Source organism: Euleptes europaea, chromosome 6 (genome assembly GCF_029931775.1).
Source record: "Euleptes europaea isolate rEulEur1 chromosome 6, rEulEur1.hap1, whole genome shotgun sequence".
NCBI classification, from domain to species: domain Eukaryota; kingdom Metazoa; phylum Chordata; class Lepidosauria; order Squamata; family Sphaerodactylidae; genus Euleptes; species Euleptes europaea.
The window spans coordinates 97,906,759-97,930,976 of NC_079317.1; the positions used below are offsets into that span (position 1 = coordinate 97,906,759).

At 42.4% G+C, this 24,218-nt stretch overlaps 2 protein-coding genes across 2 annotated transcripts in view; one reads left to right on the top strand and one right to left on the bottom strand.

Moving 5' to 3' along the window:
* The window catches only part of MRPL21 (mitochondrial ribosomal protein L21), a 36,533-nt gene extending 14,087 nt beyond the window's left edge, over positions 1-22,446 (bottom strand). The window contains exons 1-3 of the mRNA XM_056851975.1: positions 22,386-22,446; positions 14,226-14,283; positions 1,679-1,764 (exon numbers count right to left, since the gene is read on the bottom strand). Coding sequence (XP_056707953.1) covers positions 1,679-1,764; positions 14,226-14,283; positions 22,386-22,446 — 205 coding nt within the window. The remainder of the gene's footprint in view (positions 1-1,678; positions 1,765-14,225; positions 14,284-22,385) is intronic.
* Positions 22,445-24,218, top strand: part of IGHMBP2 (immunoglobulin mu DNA binding protein 2) — a 97,330-nt gene continuing 95,556 nt past the window's right edge. Inside the window, exon 1 of the mRNA XM_056851976.1 lies at positions 22,445-22,719. Coding sequence (XP_056707954.1) covers positions 22,445-22,719 — 275 coding nt within the window. The remainder of the gene's footprint in view (positions 22,720-24,218) is intronic.

Consider the following 24,218-nt stretch of genomic DNA (forward strand, 5'->3'; position numbering starts at 1 on the left):
ATCCTCCCCCCACCCGGTTACATTATGATGTCACATGACAGTGCTTGGTGATGTCACATGGTGCCTAAGGTGGCCCATTTAGTTGTAATCAAACAGTGTTCTCGCCCAAGTAACTATTTGATATCTGTACTCCTGGATCCAACAACAATGTGGTTGGCCCCCATGCCATTCATGAACACAGAAGAACCACTTCACCCATAAACGAAGAAAAACACGACAGTAGGTTAACCCAAAGAAAAGACACCCCTTCAAATTTCCTGATGAGGACTAAATTTGCTCTAGAGCATAAAATGTTGAGAGCAGTTGAGAGTCAATTAAAGGGAAACAAGGAGGGAAATGAAATAATCCTGTGAAAGCCCCTGAGAGCTTGGAGAATCCTAGAAGAAGAGAATTTGGGAAGTGGAATGCAATTTCCAAATTATTCACTCCTGCGATTTCTCACAAGTCTCCAACTGTTCAGAATTTTAACATTTTTAAAATGTTAAAAGCCAGTCCCATTATGTCAGCACGAATTGTTCAGGCTGGAGATATAAACTTAGAATGAGATCACCAATACTGGTCTGTATTTCTTTTATGAGCTCAGGTTGGTCAATTTCTTTCCTGTACACATTGTGTCAAAAAAAAAAAATCTTTCTCTTTCTCACCCACCCATATATCCCAGTCTGTCATCCAAAGGAATAGCTGATCTCTTTTCATGCCCACTAGAGTGAAAATACTCCCTAAGCATGGATAACATATTAAAAATTATTTATGGTAAAAACAATATTTCCCCATTGGATTAAACTGCCACTTGATCAAATAGCTAAAAGGTCTACAATGTAATGTACAAGAAAAAGAATGTAAGTAAGTCTGAATAAATTGACTTTAATAAAGGACTGTGCAGATGGCTGTGATGCTTTTCTAGCACCACTTGCTGAAAAAGAAAAATCTAGCAGTGTTAAATGGTGCATTCTGTTAAGAAAAATGGTTCACGGCTGTAATGAACATTATAATGAAGTCCTCATCCATCACCAGCCTGGACAATTTCCCTTCCTGGTTCTCAATTCTCTTATCCACTCTCTGTCCTAAGGAGCCACTTCCAGCTTTCTAAAGATGGCAGAACACAGCTTTCACATTGTAAAGCCCATCACTGTGAACACTGCTTCTCTGTTGTGTTTTTCACAGTGCATCCCTAAGGAGAGTTACTCCAGTCTAAGCCCATTCATTTCAGTGGGCTTAGACTGGAGTAACTCTCCTTAGGAATGCACTACGAGAGTCACACCTTATTTTAAGAATATAAAGAGCTGAGGTAGTCAGATCAATACAGTCAGAACAAATGGTCCACCCAGTTCAATACTGTAAACCCTGGCTGGCAATGGTCTTCCAGGATCCCAAGCAGCTCTTTCTCAGAGCAGTTTCATGGGAGCTGGGAGCTACTTTGGCCATGCAATGACAGCCACTACAGTAGAATTGGGATATGACTGCATAGCATGATTCCTTAGAGCAGAAGTGTCTAACTCAACTGTTACAAGGGCCAGATATAACATAAATGTCACTTGGTCGGGCCAGGCCATGCCATGCCAGTCCAGATTGGGGGCGGGCAGCTTTCTCGGCTGTCTTGCGGGCCGGATAAGAGCTCTCAAGGGGCCGGATCTGGCCCTCGGGCCTTATGTTTGACATCCCTGTATTAGATACTTACCTCTGTGGTGCTTTGCCTCTTCAGCTCGATCTGGCAGTCTGATTTCAGGCCATGGAGGTGCAGATAAAGATGTTTTTGGAAGGACTCTATCAAATAATAAGAATCTCCTGTTATAATTATGAATGATGTAGCTGATTACTCAGCTCCTTCTTCTTTAACCTGTTCCTTTATACCAATAAATGTCAACCAACACTGATGAAATATTTCTTGTAACATTTCACCTTCAGTTCACTTATATGCAGAGATTTTAACAAATCAGACTTTGCATACCCAGGTTTTAATACTTCAAAGTGCCTGGATACTCCAACATAGAGCTAAGAGCAATCTTGCTGAAATAAATCAGATAAATAAAAGATGTTTCAGATTGCTCTTAAAAGAGGGAAAGGAAAGTTTCCCAAACCACAGAGAAACCAAAATTGGAGTTCAGACTTGGTTTTCTCATGTTTCATATTTTGCATTTGCAACTGAAAGATAATTTCATTCAGCTTTATCAGTGTGATGATCACCTACAGACAGGGCCTATCCTATTTGTGAATTCCCTTTTCTAGTCAGTTTCATTTTTATTGTCACTGACAGTCAGCGGAATAGACTTAAAAATATTTTTGCAGAACCACAACAGAACAACCTATGGAGTGTCAGGTGAGAGAGAAGTGAGGTATGAGAGGCTAAGGGTCCAGTCAGATGTGTGCATTTCCATAGCTCCTGATCTGAAATTGCCTGGGAGTTACTATTTGCCTCAGTGGAGAAACTTACATGTAGCCCTACCCACACTGGGGGCTCATGTGCCTGATAATTACATCTGAAAAACACTGGGAGCTGCAGAAACACTCACATCTGATTAGAAGAAGAAGAAGAAGAGTTGGTTTTTATATGCCGACTTTCCCTACCACTTAAGGCTTACAATCACCTTCCCTTCCCCTCCCCACAACAGACACCCTGTGAGGTAGGTGAGGCTGAGAGAGCATGACTTGCCCAAGGTCACCCAGCTGGCTTCTTGTGTAGGAGTGGGGAAACCAACCTGGTTCACCAGATTAGCCTCCGCAGCTCGTGTGGAGGAGTGGGGAATCTAACCCGGTTCTCCAGATCAGACTCCACCGCTCCAGACCACAGTTCTTGACCACTACACCATGCTGGTTAGACCCTGAAATGAAGTTAAGTCATACCTGAGGCATGGAAGCGAGTCCAGAGATATGTCTCTACCTAGAATGGGTGGTTCAGCTGGCAAGAGTTTAGGCTCTACAGCACAGCTGGACTGCAGAATGGGCCAGGCAACATGTCCATGTAATGGTAGGGAATTTGTGCAGCTGTCGGACAGACGGATAACAGGGAGAAGCCTTAGGTCAGTGGCAGAGATTGCATTTTGCACACCGAAGGTTAAAAGGTGTTCAGGTAGCTGGTCTGGAGAAGGCCTGTCAATGCCTTGGGCCCTGGAAAGCTTCTTCCAGTCAAAGGAAATACATGGACCGATGACTAGCATTTGTTACAATCTTTGCTTGAAAACTGTAGTATGTTTACTTGCTAAGGAGAACTATGGAGCCAGCAACACTGAAGATTGATCCAATTTTCATGTAATTAAACAGGACTCATCCAGGGCTTTCAAAAAGCTTGGCTCTGAGTGAACACTGCGTCCTTGTCATTATAGGATGGTCACAGGAAGCCCAAACAAAGGAGAAAAATTTCCTCCTGCCGCAGGGAATCTGCTGTTTACTTTGTATGCTCTTGTCAAATCTCAAAGCCAGACAATGCCCTTCATTCAAGCTGTGCAGAGGACACTGAAAAGCCAACGCAGCAGTTAATTCACATCAACTCTTACAGGGGTGAGCATTCCAGTGTTAAGAAAGCAGCAGATGTTTTGCTGCGCTCTCAAAGGCTGCCTAACCACACACTGGAAATGTTTTGCAAATAACTGCTTTGCAAATAAAGAAAAGTAATTGGTTCTTGTAGGTTATCCAGGCTGTGTGACCGTGGTCTTGGTATTTTCTTTCCTGACATTTCGCCAGCAACTGTGGCAGGCATCTTCAGAGGAGTAACACTGAAGGACAGTGTCTCTCAGTGTCAAGTGTGTAGGAAGAGTAATATATAGTCAGAAAGGGGTTGGGTTTGAGCTGAATCATTGTCCTGCAAAAAGTATCAAAGGTAATATGAAAAGTAATTTTACCCATACAAGGGAGCAGGCCCCCCCACTTAATATAATTTAACAATATAGCATAACAGAGAACTACGGCGAAAGGAAAGATGATGAACAAATATTTGTACAAGCCAAGTGCAATTAAAAAGCAAATGGCACAAGCCTAAATCAGCTGCAGTCATGCAACAACATAGAATGAGAATTGCCAACTCCACCATGGCAAATTACTGGAGATTTGGGGCCAGTACCTGAGCAGGGCAGAGCTTGGGGAGGGAGCTCAGAGGGGATGTGATACCATACAGTCGGCCCTTCAAAGCTGCCATTTCCTCTAGGGAAAGGGAACGGGTTTCTACAGTCTGGGAGAACTCCAGGCCCCACCTCAAGGTTGACAACCCAAAATGGAACACACAACTTGAAATCAGACTGCCAATTTTCTCTGCAATTAAAAATGATGGGACTGCTCTGAGGTTACTGTTTTCTACTTATGGCAAGACTGGGAGTGATCCCAGGGCCTTGCACCATTCTGCCCTGCCTCTACCATACTATTTAAATAACGGTTATTTGAATACTGGGTCCACTATTTCAGACACAGGAAGTATCCTACCACTCTGCTCAGCTAAGCAGGGAGCATTTCTCCGTAGAAACAGCCTGCTCCACATGAGGACGGCTCATCGCTTAGTTAAGCAGAGTGACAGGATACAACTCAGTTTTCCATGCAGGGTGTTAATTCCTCCCTATTATGTGACCTCCCATATTCTGTAATATTGGGTCAATTTGCACCTCTGGGCACAAATAAAAGGGAGGGCAGGGACTATGAAGCAGCAGGAAAAGGGCCTCCCTCTGCTTTCTGACATAGAGCCCCGTGGCGCAGAGTGGTAAGCTTCAGTACTGCAGTCAAAAGTTCTGCTCACGACCTGAGTTCGATCCCAACGGAAGTTGGTTTCAGGTATCGGGCTCAAGGTTGACTCAGCCTTCCATCCTTACAAGGTCGGTAAAATGAGTACCCAGCTTGCTGGGGGTAAAGTGTAGATGATTGGGGAAGGGAATGACAAACCACCCTGTAAACATAGTCTGTCTAGTAAACGTCGGGATGTGACGTCACCCCATGGGCCAGTAATGATCTGGTGCTTGTACAGGGGACTACCTTTACCTGCTTTCTAATAAAAGCTGTCCACTTATTTCATTGCAGCCACAAAAGCCATAGCAGGTACAATCCACCAGGAGATGCTTCTGTTATAGACTCTCTGAAGTTACATGAGATAATGCTTATTTCTCTTCCATATTCTTCATAAGAGTCCAGTTAATTTCAATGGGGCTAATGAATGGGATGGTCCTTGCAGATTATGCTGATCATGGTGTCTAATAATTAACCCACTGACTCTGTGTGGATAATGAAAGGCAGAACACCTAAGCAAGTTCAAAGGGTGTGTGTGAAACCCCTATGATCCAGATGGGATGGAAAGTTGAGAGCAGACTAATGTCTTTCAAAGGAAAGGGAAAGTAGCCTGCTTATGACTTTGAGTGCTCAGAGAATCCAGAGGGGGAAAGTAGCAAGCAGTGGGGTGAGGTTTCCAAATCATTCCCTACCTCCAATGATTTTTCAAAAGCTTGCCACTACATCTAATGGTAAACTGGTCAGCCCATTTTGATTATGAAAGAAGCAAAAAGAGGCCACTCACAGACAACTTACTCAAGTGTTCAGAACAGCCAGGCATCAGTTAAAAGGAAGGGGGGGAAGCAACCTGTACAAGTTTGTAAGAGCTTAGAAATCCTCTCATAATTCTGTGCTAGCCCCTGCTTGTTACATGTATTTCAAAACTGAAGAGCATTCTTGAATTTGGTGGAGATAACAGTCTAAAGCTAAATTATACATTCTGAGCTCACATGTGGCAAAGCCCTGAAGGCAAGCTGGAAACAGCATGCTTCAAATCTATCCAACAGAAAACTTCCTTAACAAAGAAAGCTAGGATGTCAAGGTTGAAGCTATAGTAGAACTTTTACTGTTGTTATAAGCAGGGTGTTTGACACAGGAAACTACTCAAGCACGTAAGCCCCCTCCATTGAAATAGCACAGGTATTGGAAGGCGACACCGTGTGATTTTTTTTCAGTGATGCAGATCAACCCCTGAGTTAAGGTCATGTTGTATTATTTGTAACACAAAAGAGTTTTCTAAACCCTGTGACTGCATAACTGCCATACTAGCTATTTTCCCACACAGCTGCATAGCAGGTATATAGAAGATTCTTATGCCCACAGATTAACTGGAGAGCTGAATGTTGTTTTCAGGACAAGCAAAACTAACCTAGTGAGCTTTGGCTGAACTTTTGAAAAACAGTATAAGAAAAGTAATTCTCTAATCCTATTGTAGCTTCCATAGGATTTTGAATCCAAAATGTGATTAGCCATTTGTTATGAGATAAAATGAACTAGATTAACCATGACAATTTGAACTCAAGCAAGACTGGATTGATGCCTTGGAATGCAGAATTATCCCACATTTACCCCTGATATACAAAATCAAGAAGCGTTTTCAGCATCAGATAACCAGTTGTTTGGAAGTGATGTGATAGGACTGTCCTTCCTTGTGTGGGAACAGGAGTACCAACAGGAGTCAGGAGGAAGTGGGAGCCAAGACTCAAGGAAGCCTGAGCCATCTCTTGATATCTCAGGAAGGGGCAATACTTTGGCACTCAATATAAAGACGGAATGCGGAACTGGCTGGGGAGGAGGAAGACCTCCAGGCTAGGATAAGGAGCCACTATTTCTTTCCAACAAAGCCATATTTCTCTTGTTGCCTTTGAGTGATAAGAGGAACAACCTTACACTTCATATAGATTTAGTTCATGCAATGAAAAGAGATTTTTGTTAGAAGCATTCCAAGTATTATCTTATGTGTCTTTCTTTATACTCTTCCGTGCTACCCGCCCCAGTCTATTTTAGGGAAAGGTTTCTTCTTCTCTATCCTGCCAATAAAATGGATGCTTCAACCTTTGGCAGCACAAGAGCATCCCCTAAGGAGCTTCCTCCCTAACAAGCACAATTAATGAAAGCTCTCATAACCATACAAGCCGCTAGATGCCAATTTCTAAGCTGAAGTGGCTTCCAAGCATCCAGTTTTACCTTAGCTCACCTCCTAAAACTTTCAGATTTCTAGTTCAGTGACAGCTGTGACAAAACACATTTGCCAGGGAGGCAGTGAGTGGCAAGAGACCCTCTGCTACTGACATAAAACTCACGAGTGAGAACTAAGACATATTTTTATGGGTATCTATCAACATTCTGTCACCATGAGTGGACTCCTTTATGCCTGCACGATCTGTAGAAAGCTGTGCCCTATATTGGCCCAATCTTCAGAACATTTAAAATATACTGCCTGATTCAACTATCCAAAAGCTTGAGAAGATGCAGGAAACTGCTGCAAATTCTCGTTTGATGGAGCCGTCAGAGAATAGCACCAATTATTAACCAGGCTCAAGTATTTCTATGAGGGGGAAATACTTTCATTTGTAAAAAGTTTAAGTAGAAAATTAAATCAATACCCCCACTGTATCGCTGCTTCCCAGGGAAGTAGTGGGCATCATGAAAACCTGCAGAACAAGACTACCTGTGACTCTCCGAGCAGCATTTTCTTTAGGTACATTGCAAAAAAAGAAAGAAAAGCAAGTAGGGCAAATATTAGACAAATGGTAACGATACTGGATTAAAATCTACTGTATTTATACTACTGTACTTAAGAGTACTGTGTATTCCACTGTATGCACTATATTGTTTCGATGGTCTTTTACTATTTTATTGCACTTATTTTTTTATTGCTCCTAGTGCGTTCAAAGATGTGCGCTGCTGTCTAATGGTTTAGTGATAAATTGCTTTAATGCTTTGATGTTGGAAGCCTCTATGCTGAGAATTCACAGGAATAAAAAAACTTAACATACAATAGCTTTATTTTCCATCTGTAAAAATCACTGTCTACCAAAGATTCCAAAACAAATTTCAGAAGCACATACAAGTATCTTAGTACAGAACCATATGCCCATGAACAAAAAAATGTACTATTACAGTGCAATCCTAGAGTGTGACTATCTTTTATGCCATTGAAATCAATGGACTTAAAACGGCATGACACTGCTTAGAATTGTACTGCCAATTTTTTAAAGCCGTCCCAGTTTATTATAGAGCCCATATAACTTTCTCTGAAAACAAAATTCAAAAAGCTTCAGGATTATTATTTTTTTGAAAATGCATCAACATTTATTATTCAAAACCCAGTGCCATGAACTGGGTACATAAGAAGTGGCAGAATTCCCAAAAACACACTATTCCGAAGACCCAACAAGAGATGGACTGACTCAATAAAGGAAGCCACAGCCCTCAATCTGCAAGATCTGAACAAGGCTGTCAAAGATAGGACGTTTTGGAGGACTTTAATTTATAGGGTTGCCATGAGTCGGAAGCTACTTGTCGGCACTTAACACACACACACACAATGTTCAGACAAATTTATATACCGATAAAGTTGTCAAACAGTACCATGGAGGGACTCCAGTATGCAGTGATAGATACAGCAGGTCAGGAATCCAAATGGACTACTTTCAATTCATTCCTGTATCCTCAGTATCCCATCTGGAAGCTGCAACCTGTATCTGACTTCAGTACAGCCAAACAGATATAGCATGTGTTACTAAATTTCTAGTCTCTCTTGCGGGTGGATAGGTTGCTGTAGTTGGCAGCAGACAATCCCCAGAAATTTCAAATGATATATGCACAAGAAGGTAACTGAAAGTACCGTATATCATTATGGCTGCCAAGAATCTTAACTGAGGACTCAAAGACAGATTCCAGATAATCAAATGATTCTTGCATTAAAGCTTTTATGCATTTAATAAAAAGGGAGGTGCACTGTTGCTACATAAATCCTAGCCTATCTGGAGGATCAGAAGTTTCTATCTATGCTCCATCATCACAAAAGGAAGTTGCCACTGGATAATGAGGAAATGAAATGGTTGTTGCTCTAGAAACTAACTGCATTATTTCTTGCAGGATAAACTGCACCGTAACAAACCCACACTCTCTAGTTGTTTGTCTCCTCCATTTTCACCATCAATTATAGAAATGAAAGTACTCTTCCTTCTTCAAAGCAGTAACAAAATTGCATGGGGGCTTATCTAACATTCTTCCAAAGAAGTGCATGGCAACATCAGGTATATTTGTTACAGGAGAAGGTAAAGACCCTGAGAAGAATTCACACTGAGAAGTCAACTTAAAACAAAAAGTTAGGACAGTACAACAGTGCCATGAAAAGGTAAATACACAACCTATATTCCTTTTAAGTCAACCGAAGTACCTATAAAAACCCAAATTAGATTATTCTCAGGCACACTCAAGTTTTCATGTATAAACTGGATGATACTGCTTGTGACTGAGTTTTTTACTGACAAGATGGGCAAGAACAATTATTTCTGAGAGAATCACGGAGGCACTGATGACAAAAGTATATTCTGTGCAAACACACGCACACACAATTCTTAATCTGCGTTGGCCAGCCTGCTGCAGGCTCGCCAGCCGAGGCAGCCAACTCCCCCAATCCCGAGGTATCAATTATCAAAGACTGTTAAATAGAAGAAAATATTGTAACAGTGCTATTGTTTAAAACATGTTTGTATTTTAAGTAAAAATAAAGTAAAAAATAAAACCATTAATTGGCTTTGCCTGTGCCTTCTATGAAGTTTGTATCTCTGGTACCCAGCATTAAATTTTATGGTATGCATTGCCCATAACCGGCCCTCGTAACGAATGAGTTTGAGACCCTTGCTCTATGGCATCCTGTTCATCATCATCCCTTTTTTTAATATATTTTTGGCGTGCCCCTGATGCTATTATTGTCTTTCTATTCTTTCTTCTTTACTTATATATTTTATAAATCTTTCCATAAGTTAAATACTCAACAATATTCAAAAGTTTCTAAAACCAACTATTTTATCATCTATGCCATATACAACAATTCAATGATTCAACCAAGATTTATAGATCAAGAATTAATAATTTTTCATAAATCAGGTAATTCAGACGGTTTAACCAACTGACTACCAGGTTAATTTCTTAGTCTTTTCAATTTAAGAAATTGAAGGTAAAAATTATCGAAATAAAAAAATGGATAAAAGAAAAAAGAAATATATGAATATATAAAGAAAGAAAGAAAAAGGAAAAATAGATTAGACTATATGAAAATTATAATAAAGAGAAGGTGAGCAGAGTACAAAGGTAAAAGAAGAGAGCCACTAAAATAGCATTGGTATATTAATGTATTAATATAAAAATTGGTATTATATTGCTGTTACGTATTAGTTCGTAGAGATATAGCGGGGGTTTTCTTTTTCTTTTTAAATAGTCCCCAACAAAATAGATTGGATTTTTTTTTGAAGTCACAAAAAACTATCTCAAGAGAAAGAAAAATATAAATCTTCTTGTGATTCCTTCTCTAGACCACCAGAGAGCCCCAAAATCCTTCCTGATAGGACTGGGAGATTTATGATCTTGCCTCCCCACTTAATTACTTCATGGCATTACTGAAGCTCAGTTATAAATCATAGGGTATTCTTGACAAAATTTCTGGTGTTTCAGCTATTTCACCATTTTCTAGAAATAAAAAATAATTTCGTCATAGTTGTGCTATCAAACTTGTTTTTAAACAGTCCATATAAACTCCATATAATAAAGGAAATCAAAAGGATAAAGATAAAAAAGGAGAAGGTCGATCTTATAGCCTTTTAAGCCTGCCTTTACCATAACTGTCCTGTTGGTTTCAGAGCCTGCAGATCCCTGGCAGAGGTCTGGAAAGGTTCCTGCTGAAATTTTCTCCCCTTGTTGAGGTGAGAGGATGATACATGTTCCTTCTCACCCGGCATTTCACATCAAATGCTCCCAGTGAGGAAAAGCCCTCGGAGCACTTCACAAGTGCTCCCGTTTAGGTCGCCATTTCACTGGGAAGTCAACTACTACGAATTCTGCAGAGTCACTGGTGAGATCTACTACTTCATCATTTCATCAAGTTCGATGGATTCCACTTCTGAAGCTATTCCTGTAGCTGAAGCTGCCGGCCTACTATGGTTATGAGTTTGCACAGAATGAACTCATTCTTCACAATGCTGTCTTTGAATCTTTTCTTTCTCCATTCCTTCACTCAGAGGGGCAGTGGCTTCCAAAAGACTAGGCTCCTCATTGGAAGATGAGCCAGCAGTGGCAGCTTGTAAAGATAAGGCCGTGCAGGAAGTGGATGGCAAGAAGGGGACAGAAGCTTGAGAAGTAGCCTCTACAGCCACGTCGGCCAAGCCCTCACTAGGCCCTGCTGGGATGAGACTGCCATCTCTCCTGTTCTTCTTGCATTGGTTCCACTATACTTGGCATTGGCTGAGCTCATAGTACATGGGGAGAAGTCAGGCATAGGATGCCCGGATTGCTTGCTTCTCACCTTGTTTCCAAGTGCTACTTGTGTAGCCGCCACCCAGTTCTCTTCGCAGATGATCCTGAATGATCTCTAAAGAGCTTTCAAAGAACTTTTGAACACCAACTTTATGGGGAGTGTTGTGGAGCTGGGAACAAGTTCAAATTCTTGTGATGAACGGTAAAGGGGGTTATTCTTTAGAACAGAGCTTCTCAAACTCGCAACCCCTTTTTGCCCGAGGGACAAAGAGAAAGGACAGAGAAAGGGGGAGGGACAGAGAGAAAGAAAGAGGAAGGAAGGAACTGGGAAAGGAAAGAGAAGGAAGGAACTGTGGAAGAAAGGATGAAAGGGAGGAAGGAAGGAAGGAAGGAAGGAAGGAAGGAAGGAAGGAAGGAAGGAAGGAAGGAAGGAAGGAAGGAAGGAAGGAAGGAAGGAAGGAAGGAAGGAAGGAAGGAAGGAAGAGTGGGGGGAGGGACAGAGAGAAAGAAAGAGGAAGGAAGGAAGGAACTGGGAAAGGAAAGAGAAGGAAGGAACTGGGGAAGAAAGGATGAAAGGGAGGAAGGAAGAAAGAAGAGGGGGGAGAGGGGGAGGACGGTGGGAGACGGCAGGCCTTTCTCTGGCTGACACGCGGCTGTTGAGGGGCTGCCTGGCCCTCCGCGAGCGCCCTGAGAAGGAGGAGGCGGCGGGCGAAAACGGCCGGAGGAGAGGCACCTGAGGAGGAGGACGATGGCGGTGGCAGCCTGGAGCTGGACTTTTGGGAGCCGCCTGAGGGGGACGAGGAGGAGGAAGGCGGCGAGGAGGAGCTGCTGCTGGAGCCTGGAGGAGGAGGCCCAGCCTCGTTGCTGCTGGCCTCCCCGCCGCCTGTCAGCTGTTGTGGGGCAAGAGGGGGGGAAGAGGAAGAAGCCAGCCCCGTGCATGCGAGGCAGGAAGCCTTCAGCCCTGCTGACGTGCCGACGCACGCACGGGGGGGGGGGAGGTGCTGTGCTGGCGCTCTTCCCTGCTGCCCCGCCTGCAGAAAAAAAAGTTACAACCTGCCCTTCATAGTGCTTAGTCAGGGAGCGCTCGGCGAGGGGGGCTGGGGGGAGGGGGCTGACGTGACCCCAAGATTCGTGACCCCAAGATTCAATTATGCGACCCCATTTGGGGTCGCGACCCACACTTTGAGAAGCTCTGCTTTAGAACTGCATCAGAGTGGGAAGGAACATGATCAGGACAAGGCGCTAGCATACAAAATTCATTTTCTATTTTTCTCTTGGCAAAAATAATAAACATTATTAAGTAGAACTCTCACCCTTTTTTGGTTGAATGCAAGAGTTTAGAAAAGTAGAAGGGGAAAATTCATGGCAAATAAGATTATGAGTTGCTTTTACTTAAGAAGAATCTGGCAAGTATGATTTATTTATTTATTTCTATTTCTATCCCGCCCTTCCCAGCGAAAGCCAGGCTCAGGGCAGCTAACAACATTAAAACCAGTCTACAGACCCAATAAATATTCATTAAAACACTGAACCCATCATTAAAACACTGAACCCATCATTAAAACATTCACAGATGATCATTTTAAAAACAGCAGATGATACCAAACAGATGGTTAGTGCTAAAACTATTTGCAATCAGAGAGTCCTCCATACGTCATGAACCTAATTAAGTAACATGTGGGGGGAAGGTAGAGAGGTCAGCACAGATGACATTGCGGCTGTCCTCAGTTGTAGGCCTGGTGGAACAGCTCCGTTTTACAAGCCCTGCAGAACTCTTTGAGGTCCTGCAGGGTTCTGATGTTGCTCTGGAGGGTGTTCCACCAGGACGGAGCCAAGGCCGAAAAGGCCCCGGCTCTTGTCGAAGACAGCCGCACACTCTTAGGGCCGGAGACCACCAGTAAGTTGTTATCCAACTAATGTAATGTTCTTTGGGAGGGGAGGTGTACCAGAAGAGGCGGTCCTGAAGATATGAGGGCCCCAGACTGTGTAAGGCTTTAAAGGTCAAAACCAGCACCTTGAATCTGATCCGATATTCTAGCTGAAGCCAGTGCAGTTGACGAAGCACTGGCTGAATATGTTACACAGCAAGGTCCCTATAAGAAGCTACACCATGCCATTCTGTACCAGCTGGAGCCTTTGGATCAGTCTTGAGGGCAACCCTATGTACAGCGAGTTACAGTAATCCAGCCTAGAGGTGACCGTCACATGGATCACCATGGCTAGATCAGGGTGGGAGAGATAAGGCATAAACTGCTGGGCCCAGCAGAGATGGAAAAGAGCCACCTTGACCACAGCTGTGACCTGGGCCTCCACTGACAAGCAGACATCCAAGATCACACCTTTTAAAGCCTTCCCATCTAAGCCCAGAAAACTAAAAAGCACTGGAATGCAACCACAGTAAGGGTTTTTTTGGGGGAGGGGCATGTTTTTACTACATAATATGTGGCCAAGTACGCTACATGGCCATCAACCCCAATGAGAGATGCCAGCGTGGGGCTTTAGCCCACACCACAATCTGTCTGTTTTTATTTCTCTTATTTTTGCGGCTTCATCCTGCCTCTTTGGAGATAGGTATCCCAATGCAGCTTACATCGGTATAAAGGAATAACAAATGTCAACAAAACCCAAACATATTAAATAGTGACAGGATAAGTCAGCAAAGCAGTGCAAAAGGGGAATTAAGAGGAGACTAGAGAAAATCACAACACTTGCTATTTGCTGAGTGGAAGAACAGGAAAGCATTAACTTGCTTCCTAAGGGGCCTGCCTCATAGACATGCTGAGGGGAAAAAAGATTTTTGGACACTTCACGTAATTCCTGTTTAGGTCCAGTTTAGAAGAACAGGAAATCCCTGTGAAGATGCGCTCTTAATCATCCCAAAGTAACTGCTTTCAGGGGCCTGAATACTACCCTACCCTGACCCTGGAACGAAGCAAAGAAAGGAAGTGCAGGATTCTGGAAATGAAAAAAGCACACAAAACACTGCAGTACATTGCTCTTACCTTCGCTGTATTGAAGCGCTCTGTGAACTTTTTCGGGTTGCAGACCACAACAGAGAGGCTGAAACAGAAAGAATGAAAAGAACTGAGACCACCATCATCGTTTTAACACTGAGTCATAACGAAATCCAGAATGAGTAGGAAAGGCAACAGAGCAGAAAATAAAGGTAGATGTATATTGTCTCACTTCTTTAAAATACCTATTTAATTTGGCAAAAAATAAATAGGCACCAATTCAGGCTCAAAATAGTCTCCACCATCATTCTTGCGAGATATAAAAGGACTGGGCTGAACGTTATGTTGTGGGAATCTGGGCTTGGTTCTAATAATCCATCCAGTGTTTTAGCTTTTCTATCTGAAAGGGGCTGAAAATTTAAGATTAAAACTGTTCCAAAATCTACTACAGCAACAATCGACAGAAATGAGAACAGAGTGAAAAATTATGATCATTAGCTTGACCAAATTAATGGCAAGATTAGTGAAAATCTCCTCTTGGAAGTTGAAGCTAACAGCTTATTAGTTTAATGACATTTTTGCACTCATAGTATTGGACTGACTTTCCTCACAGGGAAAGACAACCTGCTCAAAGTAATTATTTATAGGAGATTTAATACAAAAGAGTAGGCGATAAACTGAACAAGTTACTCTGAATAGCACTTTTAAGCAGTTGCTATGTAGAAACCTTGCACACTGTTTTTTCTTACCTGTCCTCAATACATCCAAATGTATCTGTTGCATTCCCCCAACTTTTAAAAAGATCTTTATTTAAAGTAAGATCATACATTTAAATAGTAAATCACAATTATTTAGCCAATGTTCCAGTGATGAAAACTATGGTTGGTTTAAGAAGCTCAATCAAAGCTAACAAGCTATTAAGCAGAAGAAAAGTAGGCAAGATCTAACCTATCTGCAGATGGATGCATACATTTTCAAGGGCAAGATGTATGGCAAACCTCCTAAAATTCCCTGTGCTAGACTTCACCTGGAATATCAAGTGTAAAACGAAACATCTGAGGGAATTCTATTGATGTCTACTTCAAATATTAGCAACCATTAATATTTTCAGCTTGCTCTATAATTCAGAGCAGCTCAAATGGTCCAATTTAGCCTGGGATCAGAGCTTGGGAGTTAAACTGGCCACAATTAGTACTTAGATGGAAGCCCACCAAGGAAGACTGAGGTTGCTATGCAGAAGGCAATGGCAAGCTATGTCAGCCCATCTCTTGCCTGGAACGCCCCATGAATGGCACTATCACAAGTCGGTTAAATGTTCTTCTTTTATAGTTTTTAAGTGAAAAAATTACGGTTTCTTGACTCTCTTTTTTGTTCTTAGAAATTGGGCAGCATTGCAGTCACAGGTTGTCCCTTCATAATCACATTATTAAGAAAGTCACAGAATATTTTAGAAATGAAGCCAGAACTTTTGTTATATTATTTTTGTTCTTAATAGTTAGCAAAGTATAAACACCTAGGACTGTGTTGGCGAACCTATGGCACGAGTGCCGGACTTGGCACATCGAGCTCTCTCTGAGGGCATGCGCGGGTAAGTTGAGCAGCCGTCACGTCTGCCTTCCCTGGACTCCCCGCCGCCCAGCTTAGGGGCTTTGAACAAACATTAATTGTTCAAAAGCATGCCAAATGCAAACTTTTACCTTTCAATAAAAAGTTTTTGTATCATTGAAAGCTCTGTTATTGTGTTTTTCTTTTAAGGCAAAAGATGTTAATGTATGTGTTGTTTTTTCTAAACTAAATCCTCAGTATTCAGATTAAATTGCAGTGTTGGCACTTTGCGATAAATAAGTGGGTTTTTGGTTGCAATTTGGGCACTCGGTCTCTAAAAGGTTTGCCATCACTGACCTAGGATACAGTAGGTGTATAACTGAACTATTGATTTATTTTGTTTGGGGCAGAGTTACAGGGCTGCTAGGAGCGACGACCAAGTCACAATGTACCAAACAACAAATGGAAGATATATGTAGACAGGGCAGGCAGAAAGCAGTGCATACTGGATACATAGTAAGTCTGGTATGGTCTGAAAGCCAGGATTAGAGACAGGAAAGCAGGGGACCAGGGTAAGTGTAAAGATGCAGTCCCGAAACAAAGAATGAAACAGACTTCTTTGTTATTATATATCGGTGGTTCCCAAACTTTTTGGCCCACCGCCCCCTTGGTTCCACAAGCTCAACCCCAGCACCTCAAGCTCAACCCTATCCTATAAAAAGGATTATTCAAAATACGGGTTTGCATGACTCACTAAAGATAATAACAATAAAATTTCAAAACAGTAACAATTGCACATCTATTCAAAATCAAAAGTTTTTAGTTGAAATTTATTCGACAGAACTGATGAACTTGATCCAGTGGTACCAGCTCTTTAAAGCCTGGAAAAAAATTCTGATAGTTTCCACCAAATTTGCCAGCATGGTGCCACAGCTTGATCTATTGTAAATGAGTGAACAACACAGTTGAAGGGGCCCACCTCTAGCACCCCCCTGCTGCCCCCTTGCCTCTTAGTGCCCCCCTAGGTAATCCCACCGCCCCCCCAGGGGGTGGTACTGCCCACTTTGGGAACCACTGTAATAGATGCAGGCTTCAGAGAGGCTAGGGCAAAGCTCATCTAATAGGAAAAGCAAGGAACAAATGAGTGATTGGCCATTTATGCTTGGTAATTAGCAGCGTGTTCCAGGCTGAAGTGCCCCGCATATTTTTTTGAGTTTTTCACGCGGAACCATCGTTCAGGAAGTGACTGCAAAGCCGGTGCATGCCTGCTTCGCATTACTTAAGAGCCCCTTTAACGTGGCCTTTGGTGTTTGCGCCGCCGCAGCTTTGAAGACTCCCCTCAAGCAAGCATGCGAAACGACAGCCACGTGTTAGCTATGCAAACTGAGGTTGCTAATGGGACAAAGGAGAAGGCGAGTGGGGTGTGTGTGTGTGGAATTTCTCCTTTTGCATCGGGGCCGTGAATAGGCATTTTTAAAAAGAGCTTTGAGTGAGCGTCAAAATTGACCCTGCATAAATGCAGGGAATTTGAGGAGGTGTGCCATACGTGTTGCCCCTTGAAAATGTATGCATCCATCTGCAGGCCTCAGCTAAAGATAGAGCTGTGGCTCACGAAAGCTCATACCCTGCCAGAAAATACTTTTGTTCGTCTTTAAGGTGCTACTGGACTCTTGCTCTTTTCCACTACTGCATTCAGACTAACACGGCTACCCACTGTGAATTACATACATTTGTTTAGTGGTAAGATAGAAATTGCTTATAGTATATACTACATGAATGGAATGATATAACAGAATGTGAACTAGTTTGAAAAATAATTTTTAAAAGAGCTCATGCTGCGGCTCACGAAAGCTCATAACCTGCCAGAAAATATTTTTTGTTCGTCTTTAAGGTGCTACTGGACTCTTGCCCTTTTTCTACTACTGAAGACAGACTAACACGGCCATCCACTGTGAATTAAAGACAGATGGATTCACATTCTAGCTGTATCTGAAGAAGTGAGCTGTGGCTCACGAAAGCTCAGACCCTGCCAGAAAATATTCTTGTTAGTCTTTAAGTGCTACTGGACTCTTGCCCTTTTCTACTACTGCAGACAGACTAACACGGCTGCCCACTGCGAATTACATATATTTGTTTAGTGATAAGATAGAAATTGTGTATAGTATATACTACATGAATGGAATGATATAACAGAATATGAACTAGTTTGAAAAATAATTTTTTAAAAAGCTCACGCTGTGGCTCGCAAAAGCTCAGACCCTGCCAGAAAATATTCTTGTTAGTCTTTAAGGTGCTACTGGACTCTTGCCCTTTTCTACTACTGCAGACAGACTAACACGGCGACCCACTGTGAATTACATACATTCGTTTAGTGATAAGATAGAAATTGTGTATAGTATATACTACATGAATGGAATGATATAACAGAATATGAACTAGTTTGAAAAATAATTTTTTAAAAAGCTCACGCTGTGGATCGCGAAAGCTCAGACCCTGCCAGAAAATATTCTTGTTAGTCTTTAAAGTGCTACTGGACTCTCGCCCTGTTCTACTACTGCAGACAGACTAACGCGGCTACCCACTGGGAATTAAAGACAGATGGATTCACTTTCTAGCTGTATCTGAAGAAGTGAGCTGTGGCTCACGAAAGCTCAGACCCTGCCAGAAAATATTCTTGTTAGTCTTTAAGGTGCTACTGGACTCTTGCCCTTTTCTACTACTGCAGACAGACTAACACGGCTGCCCACTGCGAATTACATACATTTGTTTAGTGATAAGATAGAAATTGTGTATAGTATATACTACATGAATGGAATGATATAACAGAATATGAACTAGTTTGAAAAATAATTTTTTAAAAAGCTCACGCTGTGGCTCGCGAAAGCTCAGACCCTGCCAGAAAATATTCTTGTTAGTCTTTAAGGTGCTACTGGACTCTTGCCCTTTTCTACTACTGCAGACAGACTAACACGGCGACCCACTGTGAATTACATACATTTGTTTAGTGATAAGATAGAAATTGTGTATAGTATATACTACATGAATGGAATGATATAGCAGAATATGAACTAGTTTGAAAAATAATTTTTAAAAAAGCTCACGCTGTGGCTCGTGAAAGCTCAGACCCTGCCAGAAAATATTCTTGTTAGTCTTTAAAGTGCTACTGGACTTCCTCCCTGTTCTACTACTGCAGACAGACTAACGCGGCTACCCACTGGGAATTAAAGACAGATGGATTCACTTTCTAGCTGTATCTGAAGAAGTGAGCTGTGGCTCACGAAAGCTCAGACCCTGCCAGAAAATATTCTTGTTAGTCTTTAAGGTGAGCCAAGTTCCCTTTTATATTTCTTGAAAAGTGAACTTCATTATTTCTCATGGGACATATTGATTAGATCTAGACTCTGTCAAATTGGAATTGATTTACATAATCTTGCTCTGGCCAATGAATCTTACATCTTTAAAAGAATCAAGCAACGTCTCCTTGATGTAGAATTGCAGAATTTTAACCCAGCTCTTCCCCCCATCTGCTCTCCGGCGGCCCTAGGCCTTAATAATGGATCGGGTAAAATGGCTAGGTATCTAGATAACCTAGAGATACCTTCTCAAAGCCGTGCTTTTCTATTAGCTAGGGTTAATGCATTCCCATCTAGGATGCTCTTAGGCCGATACCTCCAGATCCCTAGACATGAACGCCCATGCACATGCGGTTTAAACTTGTTAGATACAATTGACCATATCCTTTTAGATTGCCCCTTCTATGTGACTCTGCGGGATAAACTGCTATCTACTTTGCTCCAGTACAAGACATACAGGAGTAATGAAGTGAAATGCAAATTTCTTTTGAGTGACCATGATCCCAAAATTACTGCTACTGTGGCTGAATTTCTTACAGGAGTTCTTAAAGAACAAGAAAAGTTTTATTAACCCGACTGTAACTTATATGTATTGCCCTTTGGAGGTATTTTGTTGTTGTTTTTTCTATCTCTGTCTTTGGTATGCCAATAAAGGTTAATGAAATGAAATGAAATGAGTCTTTAAGGTGCTACTGGACTCTTGCCCTTTTCTACTACTGCAGACAGACTAACAAGGCTGCCCACTGCGAATTACATATATTTGTTTAGTGATAAGATAGAAATTGTGTATAGTATATACTACATGAATGGAATGATATAACAGAATATGAACTAGTTTGAAAAATAATTTTTAAAAAAGCTCACGCTGCGGCTCATGAAAGCTCATACCCTGCCAGAAAATATTTGTGTTAGTCTTTAAGGTGCTACTGGACTCTCGCCCTGTTCTACTACTGCAGACAGACTAACGCGGCTACCCACTGGGAATTAAAGACAGATGGATTCACATTCTGGCTGTATCTGAAGAAGTGAGCTGTGGCTCGCGAAAGCTCATACCCTACCAGAAAATATTCTTGTTAGTCTTTAAGGTACTACTGGACTCTTGCTCTTTTCTGCTACTGCAGACAGACTAACACGGCTACCCACTCTGAATTATACATATTTGTTTAGCGATAAGATAGAAATTGTTTATAGTATATACTATATGAATGGAATGATATAACAGAATGTGAACTAGTTTGAAAAATAATTTTTAAAAAAGCTCACGCTGCGGCTCACGAAAGCTCATACCCTGCCAGAAAATATTCTTGTTAGTCTTTAAGGTGCTACTGGACTCTGGCCCTTTTCTACAAAAGCACTGAGGTGCTACTGGACTCTTGCCCATTTTCTACTACTGCAGACAGACTAACACGGCTGCCCACTGCGAATTACATATATTCGTTTAGTGATAAGATAGAAATTGTTTATAGTATATACTACATGAATGGAATGATATAACAGAATGTGAACTAGTTTGAAAAATAATTTTTAAAAAAGCTCACGCTGCGGCTCACGAAAGCTCATACCCTGCCAGAAAATATTCTTGTTAGTCTTTAAGGTGCTACTGGACTCTGGCCCTTTTCTACTACTGCAGACAGACTAACGCGGCTGCCCACTGGGAATTAAAGACAGATGGATTCACATTCTGGCTGTATCTGAAGAAGTGAGCTGTGGCTCGCGAAAGCTCATCCCCTGCCAGAAAATATTCTTGTTAGTCTTTAAGGTGCTACTGGACTCTTGCCCTTTTTTACTACTGCAGACAGACTAACACGGCGACCCACTGTGAATTACATACATTTGTTTAGTGATAAGATAGAAATTGTTTATAGTATATACTATATGAATGGAATAATATAACAGAATGTGAACTAGTTTGAAAAATAATTTTTAAAAAAGCTCACGCTGCGGCTCACGAAAGCTCATACCCTGCCAGAAAATATTCTTGTTAGTCTTTAAGGTGCTACTGGACTCTCGCCCTGTTCTACTACTGCAGACAGACTAACGCGGCTACCCACTGGGAATTAAAGACAGATGGATTCACATTCTGGCTGTATCTGAAGAAGTGAGCTGTGGCTCGCGAAAGCTCATCCCCTGCCAGAAAATATTCTTGTTAGTCTTTAAGGTGCTACTGGACTCTTGCCCTTTTTTACTACTGCAGACAGACTAACACGGCGACCCACTGTGAATTACATACATTTGTTTAGTGATAAGATAGAAATTGTTTATAGTATATACTATATGAATGGAATAATATAACAGAATGTGAACTAGTTTGAAAAATAATTTTTAAAAAAGCTCACGCTGTGGCTCACGAAAGCTCATACCCTGCCAGAAAATATTCTTGTTAGTCTTTAAGGTGCTACTGGACTCTCGCCCTGTTCTACTACTGCAGACAGACTAACGCGGCTACCCACTGGGAATTAAAGACAGATGGATTCACATTCTGGCTGTATCTGAAGAAGTGAGCTGTGGCTCGCGAAAGCTCAGACCCTGCCAGAAAATATTTTTGTTAGTCTTTAAGGTGCTGCTGGACTCTTGCCCTTTTCTACTACTGCAGACAGACTAACACGGCTACCCACTGTGAATTACATATATTTGTTTAGTGGTAAGATAGAAATTGTTTATAGTATATACTATATGAATGGAATGATATAACAGAATGTGAACTAGTTTGAAAAATAATTTTTTAAAAAGCTCACGCTGCGGCTCACGAAAGCTCATACCCTGCCAGAAAATATTTTTTGTTCGTCTTTCAGGTGCTACTGGACTCTTGCCCTTTTTCTACTACTGCAGACAGACTAACACGGCGACCCACTGTGAATTAAAGACAGATGGATTCACATTCTGGCTGTATCTGAAGAAGTGAGCTGTGGCTCGCGAAAGCTCAGACCCTGCCAGAAAATATTCTTGTTAGTCTTTAAGGTGCTACTGGACTCTGGCCCTTTTCTACAAAAGCACTGAGGTGCTACTGGACTCTTGCCCATTTTCTACTACTGCAGACAGACTAACGCGGCTACCCGCTGTGAATTACATATATTCGTTTAGTGATAAGATAGAAATTGTTTATAGTATATACTACATGAATGGAATGATATAACAGAATGTGAACTAGTTTGAAAAATAATTTAAAAAAAAAAATTTTTTTTAAGAGAATTCAGAGGGGGGGGGAGAAATGTGCATCTAGAGAGCGGCACACCCAAGGCAAAACCTCCCGCGCATCAATGGCCAAAGAGCCTCGACCCCGAGCAGCAGCCGCGACAGGAGGGGGCCTCACCTGTCCCCGCGGCCTCACCTGTCCCCGCTCGGCTCCAAGCGCGCCCGCAGCATGCCGCCATGCCCTTCCGCGTTCCTTCCGCGTTCCAGCACCGGAAGCGGAAGCGGGCGGGACGAGGAGCAGCAGCGCACCGGGGCCGGCGGGAAGCGCGCGCTGGGCGGCAGCGGGCCGCCGCGGCCTCCTCCTCCTCCTCCTCTCAGAGCCGGGTCGTTTCCCTGGGCGGCGGCCGAGGGATCCCGCAGGCCGCCCCGATGGGGACCCCGGTGCAGGACTTCGTCTCTCGGCAGCTGGAGTGGCTACAGGCAGAAAGAGAGGCCGAGATGCGGGAAGCCAGGTACCGCCAGCGGGCACTGCGAAGCCGCGGCCTCTTGCTGCTTAGGGGTGCGGAGTCTGTCTAGGCAACAGGGGGGAGCCCTATAAACCAGCCAGGTCGTGTGACAGCAGGTAGACTTCCCCTGACTATGGAAGATCCACTGATTTAGCAATTTGTAATAATCTCTTTTCCTTTCTGTAAAATGTATTAGGGCAACCAGGGAATAGCTTGTTGCTGGGCAGAATCTCCCTGTGTGTCTGTGAGCTAGTAACTGGGGTAAGAGTCATGGAGGGTTACAGTAAACCATAACAAGAACTGGGTGAAACTATTACTCCGCTGCCGCCTCGATGTCTGGAGTGTTATCAGCCTACCCTGAATGTTGATGGGTTGTCATATCTTGAATTTGGATAAATATCCCTTCCTCAGTATGATCGGGGCTCAGAGATTTTTACTCGGTAGAGTGCTCTGGGTCGCAGCTGCCAGAATAAACTGTTTTCTTGAATAACGATCTCAGGTCTCTCTCTCCCCCCACGAACCCCCGTTTCCCTTATCAGTAGCAATAGCGACGATTTAAACCAGTGGTTCCCAACCTTTTTTTTTGACCAGGGACCACTAGGACTTTTTTGTCCGGTGCAGGGACCCCAAGGTTCAAAAGTAAAATTCGAAAATAAACTTTAATCATAACTGTTAGTTAAACATTACGCTTAGAATCCTATTTGAATATATATATATTTATAATAGAGAACTTTTAATTGAAAACGATAATTTGTTATGGGTTCATAACTTTGTTTCGCGGGCCTTAATTTAGTTCTCGCGGACCCCTGGGGGTCCGTGGACCCCCGGTTGGGAACCAGCAGTTTAAACGAAAAATGTTCCCTCAACAAACGTGGACCCGGCCTGGTTGCTAGTACAGTTAAAACTAGCTGCGGTGGAAGCTCACACCCTGCCAGTAGGGTTGCCGACCTCCAGGCACTAACAAAAAGACTCAAATCCACTGTTAATACAATATTGTAAGGACTAAACAGGGCAGGCTCAAAGGAATCAAGACTATCAAAAGCATAGATTTAAAGTTAAGACAAGTGCAAAAGTTATGATTTTATTGGTTCTCGTAGGTTATCCGGGCTGTGTGACCGTGGTCTTGGTATTTTCTTTCCTGACGTTTCGCCAGCAGCTGTGGCAGGCATCTTCAGAGGAGGAACACTGAAGGACAGTGTCTCTCAGTGTCAAGTGTGTAGGAAGAGTAATATATAGTCATAGAGGGGTTGGGTTTGAGCTGAGTAATGTCCTGCAAAAGTAATGTGTTAATCATTGTCCTGTAAGTATCAAGATAATGTGCTAATGAGGGTATGGTATGTATTATCTTGATAATGGTATTCTCTTGATACTTACAGGACAATGATTTGCACATTACTTTTGCAGGACAGTACTCAGCTCAAACCCAACCCCTTTCTGACTATATATTACTCTTCCTACACACTTGACACTGAGAGACACTGTCCTTCAGTGTTACTCCTCTGAAG